Raw genomic sequence first — 8,458 nt, 5'->3', positions numbered from 1 at the left:
GTAAAAACACGACGCAAAACGCAAAACTCACCTCTTTTAATTTAATTTAATTTATTTTAATTTTATTATTTTATTTTACTTTATTTTACTTTTATTAAGAAATTACGTTTTCCTATTATTTAAAAACTCTTAAGCAGGAACAGTGTTTCTTCTCTCCCGGAAGAAGAAGACCGCGCTCGTCCTCTTCCGGTATTGTGCAACAACATGGCGGCCTTGTGTAGGGTTGTGTCCGGCCTCAGGTCGGGAGCCCGGTTGTCCTCCTGCCGGTTTTCCAGAAGCTCCTTCAGCTCGGACTCCAGCGGGGCCTCCGATAGTGAGAAGCCCGCCGCGGACAAACCCAGATCCGGCTTCGCTGCCGCCTTCGAGCAGCAGTCGGAGCTCCGGCGGGAGACCGAGAAGTCAGAGTCCGGGCTGAGGGGCTCCTCCTCCGGCCAGACGGAGAGCTTCGCCTCGCTGCTCCGCCGGTCCCCGCTAATTCAGATGGGACCGCCCAAGGACAAGGTGGTAGTCGGGAGGATCTTCCATGTGGTCCAGGACGACCTGTACATCGACTTCGGCGGGAAATTCCACTGCGTGTGTCGGCGGCCGGCGGAGGGAGGAGAGAAGCTGCAGCGGGGAACCAGGGTCCGTCTGCGGCTTCAGGACATGGAGCTCACCGCCCGCTTCCTGGGGGGCAAGACCGACACCACTCTGCTGGAGGCCCAGGCCGTACTGCTGGGCCCGATGGACGGACGGGACGGACGGGAGTCCCAGAACCAGGACTGAGACCGTTAGACCGGCAAACGCAGCTGGAGTAAAATCTGCAGTTTTCTGAATGGAGTCTGGCCTGGAGGCTGGAGGAGTGACTGATATTCAGTTAATAAACAGTTTGTTTGTTTAAAAGAGAATAAATATTCAAATAAAAATGTGAATTTAACTGTTCAGTTGTCAGACTAAGTTCTTGCTATTTTTATATTAATAATTCATTCAGTGTTTCCCATTAATTAACGAGACTGTGGTGGCTAGTCGCTCGTCGTTGAGGAGACGAGACTGGACGAAAATGTTAGTGGGTGTTAGACGTTCAAAATCCATGACATTTCTGCCTATTGTCTGTCAAAAGCTAAAAAGTATCAGCAATGGTGCTGCATCCCAGGGGCGTAGCACCAAATTCTGGGCCCTGTACACTCTTAATGTCAGTGGGCCCCTATCCCTGCCAGTGCACGATGCGCGCGAGTAAAAAAAAAAAAAAAGTTGGGGGCATTTATTTATAAATAAACAAGCACAAATCGGGTTTTAAGCTAAAATCAGATCAGATTACACTGATGACTGGTTCTTTCATTCACCACCTGAATTGATGCATTTGGCCTGCTTGTGCTCAAACACCTATAAACATTAGGCTACATCTGGTTTGTGTACTAATGTTTTGATCCATGACACACTTTGATTTAAAAACATTTATTGTTGAACAGGAGCCAACAACTGTACACAGAATCAAATCAAATAAACTAGAAAAATATGTTGGGAGGGCTGTGGCACAAAGTTCATTCTCTCAGTTGATGTTATCAATATATTTGAAATACATTATGACACCAAATAGTTGGAGGGCCCAAGTCATTCAAAAAAAATAAAAAAATAAATCAGGATTTTCATGGGCCCTCTCCCTACTCGGGCCCTGGGCAGTCAGGTCCCCTTTTCCCCCCACTACCACGCACCATGGTGCATCCTATCCTTGTTTGGTCACGCCCACCACATGGCATCACGCCAGCATCTGTGCACATTCTGCACAACACGCCTGCCGTCACAGTCACACTAAATGTTGGACCTTAGTGGCAGCGGCAAGGGCCTTGGTGGTCAGAAACGACGAGATGATCTATGGCAGGGGTGCTCATTACGTCGATCGCGATCAACCGATAGATCGCGAAGGTAGTGCGGGTAGATCGCGTGCCGCCGAATTTTTTTTTTAGATGTTAGTCTAAAACATTTATCTGTTGCAACTCCAAAACAAACAGCAAGACAAACGTTCATCTTTATTTATTTTTACTTTATATTTGCAACATGCCCTCAGTTCAGCGACACACATCCACAGCCACACACAACTTCAACAACAACTCAAGACTACGTCAGCGCTATTTTTGTAAAGGTGCAGTGCACCAGTTTTTCTGGATAAAAATAAAAACAAAGATGGATAGAGCTTTTAACACTGTAGCACCAATTAATATGACAATTAATATGACTATATATATATATATATATATATATATATTAAATCACTTTGACTTGGTCATTGTAACACATAACTCCTGGCGCAAAATGCGCTAACTTCAGGCTAAAACTAGCTTGGTTGCGCTGCTAACTGAGAATGTTTTTGTTCTTGGCTTTTTTTGGAGTAATGAACATCGATTCCACTGTTACCATTTTATCTACCTTATCTATTTTATTTTATGTGTAATACATAATCCATATAGTAGATCAGAAAGTATTTGCTGTTGGGTGGAAAACTTGTCTGTCTAAAACCATTCCTTTATTATTGTAATTATTGGTGAAAATACTTTTTTTTTCTTTTAACTAAAATTGACTAAAACCTTTTTGAGTTTTCGTCGACTAAAACTCGACTAAAACCATCACATACAGAAATTACAAAAATGTGACTAAAACTTATAAGCATTTCCGTCCAACAGACTAAGACTAAATCTAAAATGGCTGCTGTGGGAACACCGATTAATTTATATCAAGATGGCAACTCGTCTGTGAAGGTTCTCAGTCATCCAGGTCATGGTATATCCAACGAAGGTTCAAAAAAGGCCAGTTGCCTTTTTTGAACCTTCGTTGGATACGATGGCAACTCCTGAATGTCTCTGTAATGATGCTACAGGAAATTTCCTTCCAGTAATATCATTACAGAGAAACACAGTCAGGTTCAACATCAACAACTGTCCAGAGGTAGAAAAACATAAAAAGTGAAATCAAAAATACTATACTAGTACATCTCTATGCAATAAACAAGGATATTAAAAAATACGTGGTAATATAAAATGTATAAACATCATATACAGTATATAATAGAAAAATAAAAGGACATGTAAATATTAAATATAAAATATGGACATGAGATCAACTTTGTGTAGATAACTGTGATATCCACTATATTCAAATACACTCATATGTACTCATATGGACTGGGTAATGTGTTGAAAGGAATTAGACTGATCAACCTACAGAGGGCTGAGTTCAGAGCCCCCCTGAAAATTAAAGTGAAAACCACTTGTGTTTTTGGGCTCATTGTCTTTCTGCATGACCAGACATGCTGTTAGCCAACATGATTAATCATGGATACGATCTTCCTGGCGTCAACAGTCCAGGCTTCTCACCAACTTCCCTGAGCAGGAGCCAAAAAGTCGCGGTTGGATTAATGATTGAATGATATGTTATTCCTTCCTTTATTTATTCATTCAAAACAGCAACTGAAAAGAGGTGATTTCACACCAAAGATGTTTCTGACACAAAAATCTAGAGACAAACTTAAGATGATGTTCATTTCATTTTAAAATCTTTACTGAAGTCATAAGAGTAGTGACGTTAAGTCCAGTTGAAAGTTCCTGATGATTAACAGTAACCTATGTTGAAGGTGATCACAGAGGATCCTTCTAGAAGAGGTTAAACTATCTTTCTGGCTGTGCAGGATTCTTCTGAATTAGTGGAAAGTCACTTTCTAGATTCAACTTTATTGTCATTACACATTTACAGGTACAGAGCAACGACATGCAGTTTAGCATCTAACCAGAAGTGCAATAGGCAGTAAGTGCACGTGGCACAAATAGTATGATATATGTAGTATGGTACAGGTTGTTTTTTACAGCATATGGACAATATTTACAGATCAAACCTATGTACAACATAACATATACAATAAAGGAGATGGGCAGATGATAAATTAGGCGATACAAAATACAGAGAAAGTGAGCAATTAAGCAGTGCATGAACAATAAGCAATAGCTATCTAAAGTTACTTAACTAGTGCAATATTCGGTACATAGTACTGTGCAAACAGAATTGTTAAAGTGTGCGTGTGCAGAACAGTCCAGTAGTGCAGTGGTGATGGTGTGAAAGTCTTCGGTCAGTTGAGGAGGTGTATGTGAACTGGTGTGTAGGGGTCAGCGGGGGTTCGAGTTCAGTAAGGTCACAGCTCTGGGGAAAAAGCAATTCCTCAGTCTGCTGGTCCTTGTCCGGAGGCTTCTGAAACACTGTCTGAGGGCAGGAGGGAAAATAGTCCATGTGCCGGGTGGGAGGAGTCCTTCAGAATACTGCGAGCACGACGCAGACAGTGCTTCTTCTGGACATCCTCAATGGCAGGGAGTGGAGTTCCATCCCGTTTTGATGTGAATTGGGTCATGCGTGCTTCTTTTCTCCTTCCTGAAGTCCACAATGAGCTCCTTAGTTTTCCTGGTGTCGTCTGCGAACTTAATGATGGAGCTGGATCCATGCACAGGTCTGCAGTCGTGAGTGAAGAGGGAGTAGAGAAAGGGGCTCAGCACACAGCCTTGTGGCACACCGGTGTTGAGTGTGACAGTGGTGGAGAAGGTGCGGCCTGACCTCACATGTTGTGGTCTGTTGGTCAGATAGTTAAATGTCATCCAGAAAACACTGAATAGACGTTGGTCCAACAAGGACACTGTGACATCATCAACATGTGTTGACAGTAACACCACTAATTTGTTCCACCACCTCAAACACAAGCACAAACCCGAATATTAAGAAAGCCAGAAAATGCGCAAGGATACAGAAGCAGCGTTGAGTTCATACAAAGAGTCCGGTAAAAAAAAAACGACTCAGATAAAACTTGCCGATGCATTATAGTCAAAAAGATTAGGCTGAATTGGTGTTTATTTATCGTAATTTCTATTGTTACCGTGATAAATACCAGAAATTATTGGGATAAAATTTTTAGTCCATATCGCCCATCCCTAATCCTCACAAGCCTTTTTATTTGGGACTCAAAAACAACATCTTGTTGTGAAATCATCTCCTGTCACTTGATGTTTTGCTGAGAAAAACATGTTGTACAGATAACTAATCATCTCATCCACCCACATGGTTTAACGTCCTTGTTTCTCAGGACCAGTTACCTGTGTCTTTGGTTCAGGTGACTGGTTCTGAGGAACGAGGACGTTAAAGCATGGAGATGGGGGTGGACACTAACTGGATGACATGTTAAAGAGAAACTAAAAATGATCAGAAAGTAGTTGAACGTGAGACTGCAGCTCTACAACTCAGAGGATAGAAAACGTGTCCACACCTGTTAAATCAGCAGCTTATAGTGATGTAAAAAACAATTCAATTCAAAGTTATTTCTACCACGTCAATAATAATAATACAAATTGTCTCAAGACGCTTTACACAACCCAGCCTGAAACCCCCAGAACAAGCACTAAGAAACACTCCCTTTTAACAGGAAGAAACCAAAACCAGCTGATATGGAGGGACACATCTGCTTGAGGCCGGGTAGAGACAGAAAAGAGACATGAAGAGGAGATAACCATCCGTCTGTCATAGATCCATCTGACTAAAGTGTTCATGCAGAATCTGATGGTGATACTAGTACCAGCTATAGCTGATGATGTTACATGAGAGCAGGGGTCGCGTTACCCGAATAATTTCCGTCATTGACCGGATGTGACGGAAAAATCTGAAGGCCATCCGTCATTTTGACAGATTGCAATTCACACCCCTGACCACTTGGTGGCGAGTGACGTTATTAATTGGCTCTTGTCTCTCATCGCAGTTTGCATTCCAAACATCATGGAACTTTTGTCGGTGCACGATTTCCTGGTACACAGATTATACTGATGCACACGTCAGAGCTCGGCTAACCATAGACATAGACAATATATATGCAGGGGTGGAAAGAGTACCAAAAAAAATCTACTCAAGTACAAGTACTGTTACCTTGATGAAATTTTACTTAAGTAAAAGTAAAAGTACTGGTGTAAAAATCTACTAAGTAAAAGTAAAAAGTATCTCATTTAAAATGTACTCAGAGTAAAAGTTACAAAGTTACTTCTTAGGCGGGTGTATAATCTCTCCCATGCAATAAAAAAGTACAAAAACATACACAAAGCTCAAATTTACCTTTTTATTAAAGATAAACACAGATCACAGATAGATCCAGATTACAGTTCCTCTTTAAAGTTCCTCTCTTCTTTAAAAGCAGGTTGTTCAACCACAGAAAATGGATGAAGGCCTTCACAAATGAAGTTAATCAGAACTTTGTCAACTTTTACTTGCGGCACGCGTTTGGTTCCACCCACTGCCACCAAGTCAGGTATTTTGCTTGCTTGTTTGGGTTTTTTTCTGGTTCCAGGGTCCGCTTCCGTGCTACCACGAGGTCAGTGTAGACTTTCATCTTTGATGGATGTTTCCTCTGTGAATAAAAAACAAACATCATCATATAAATAATCAATACCATGTTTTCATTAAACATTAAGTTAAAATTTTTTTTATGTTAATAGATTCATATTTTTCAAAGTGACATGTAGAAAGAGTAGACTATATCACGGATAGGTCACTGGCAGACTTTAAGTGTGGTCCCAGATCACCTGGTTTTATCCTGCATAGAAGATTACTGAATGAAAAACATTCACCAATATATCAATCAATCAATCTTTATTTATATAGCGCCAAATCACAACAACAGTCATGTCAAGGCACTTTACACATAGAGCAGGTCTAGACCATACGCTTTAATTTAATTTTAAAAAGACCCAATATTAGAACAACACTAGAAGATTGTAGCCAAAACTTAATAACTTTTTGGTGCATTTTTTTTTTCTCAATGTGTCAATACACTCATAAGCAATTTTCAACCCATTTCATAGCAATATTAGCATGTGAAATTAAGTAATGAGTCAAATTTCATTGTTTAAAATGAAGCTTACTAGATTACCAAGTTAGCTAACGTTAACTGGCTATAAATAATAATAATAAATAATAATACATTTTATTTATAGGCGCCACGATCACGACACTCATGGTCACCAAACAAATTGTTTAAAATAAAACACAATTTTAATACACAAAATAGTTAAAATAAAACACAAAGTACACAAAATAAAGCTGGCTGCCAACACTGACGTTAGCATACCATGACTGAGTAAAGTTATTAATTGTGTGGATCCATGATTAATTGCATGTAATGTTATTTAGCTTCACGTGAGGTTATACCTGTACATGCTTGCGCCGGTTGGAAGCAGAGTTTTTGTAGGTGGATAGCTGCGTCTCATTGTCATTCGCGGACTTGAACTCAAAGAAGTCCCTTATGGCCAGGTATTGGCCTCACGTTCTCCGTGCATGTCTCTCTGTCCCAAATTCGACCCTTCTCCATCAGTACACTTGTCTCCATTGATCTCCTTCATCTTTTAGCTAGCTCCTCTCTCTCTCTCCCTCTCCTCCTCTGTGTAACCTTCTGGCGCTGCAGTTGTCCAGAGCCAATCAGATGGACAGTTAGTGGCGTGCAGACGCAGTCGAAGTTCATCTATTTTTTATTTTGTTTAGTAAAACTCAAACTCAAAAAAGTATAAGTACACAAAAAATTCCCATTCACAGTGCTTAAAGTAAAAAAAAATCCTGAGCCTGAACTTTTTTCCGGGGGGCGGGGGCGCAGTGGGTCCGACGCATACACTAGGCAATTTTGCAAACAACTTTTTGGCATTGTGCTAAACAGGGTACAAGATGATCTACAATCTAAAATATGATTTTTAGAAATTAAAGGTCTGTGAAAATGGAAAGAAGAGCTTTAACCAGCTTACAGAGTGGGATACCTCACACCTCTCTCTGGATTTTTCAGAGATGCAACATGGCGCCACCAGTGATCTAAATGATTTTTAGAAATTAAAGGTCCTAATGTTATAAAGGCACGTGAGACTCTGTCAGGCTAATTCATTTGAGGAATTATTCAGGAATTATTTTATTAGTAACCATTTCAATCAGTAATGGATAATTTATACAAATTACAGAGCAACAGTGAACTGTAGATAATATTGTGATTCTAAATTGCAACATTTCCATCAGTTTTTTGTTCAAAACAATCAATGACCTCTGATAACTGCACAACTGTCCAGTAGAATACTGGTTACTTGTTTCCACTCACGACTACTGCAGGACATCTTTGAGTTCCAGTGCTGAAGCATTGCTAATATTAACTTTCCTGCTTGCAAGATGTTGTGTTACCTAGTATGGTTACTAAGAACTTTGTCCATGCTCTGGGGAGTGGCTTCACCAACATTAAGAGAAAACATACACGTTTTGAACTTCTCATACAGACATTTCTTACTCTGGTGATATGCCATGGGTGTTCATATAACTGGCAGTTTTGTCAATGTATTTTTATCAACAGCTACTTTTTACACCGATCGAAGCGGTTGAGCAATCATGAATGGTAAATCGTGTTCTACAATGAACGAGCACACACGTATTTTCAAGTCAC

The 8,458-nt window shown here is 40.3% G+C and overlaps 1 protein-coding gene across 1 annotated transcript; it reads left to right on the top strand.

The window, feature by feature from the left end:
- The first annotated feature begins 156 nt into the window (after positions 1-156).
- On the top strand, positions 157-910 carry mrps28 (mitochondrial ribosomal protein S28). The gene has a single exon (XM_084570681.1). It carries the CDS (start codon positions 205-207, stop codon positions 763-765), a length of 561 nt encoding a protein of 186 aa, XP_084426807.1. The 5' UTR covers positions 157-204; the 3' UTR covers positions 766-910.
- Positions 911-8,458: the final 7,548 nt, after the last annotated feature.

Source organism: Chelon labrosus, assembly GCF_963514085.1.
Source record: "Chelon labrosus genome assembly, chromosome: 2".
Taxonomy (NCBI): Eukaryota; Metazoa; Chordata; class Actinopteri; order Mugiliformes; family Mugilidae; genus Chelon; species Chelon labrosus.
Note: the sequence above shows the minus strand (reverse complement) of the source record. Positions and strands in the feature narration are given on the sequence as shown.

Excerpts from the sequence above, each read along its gene's own strand:
- mrps28 (XM_084570681.1), top strand. The coding sequence starts at position 205 with ATGGCGGCCTTGTGTAGGGTTGTGTCCGGCCTCAGGTCGGGAGCCCGG.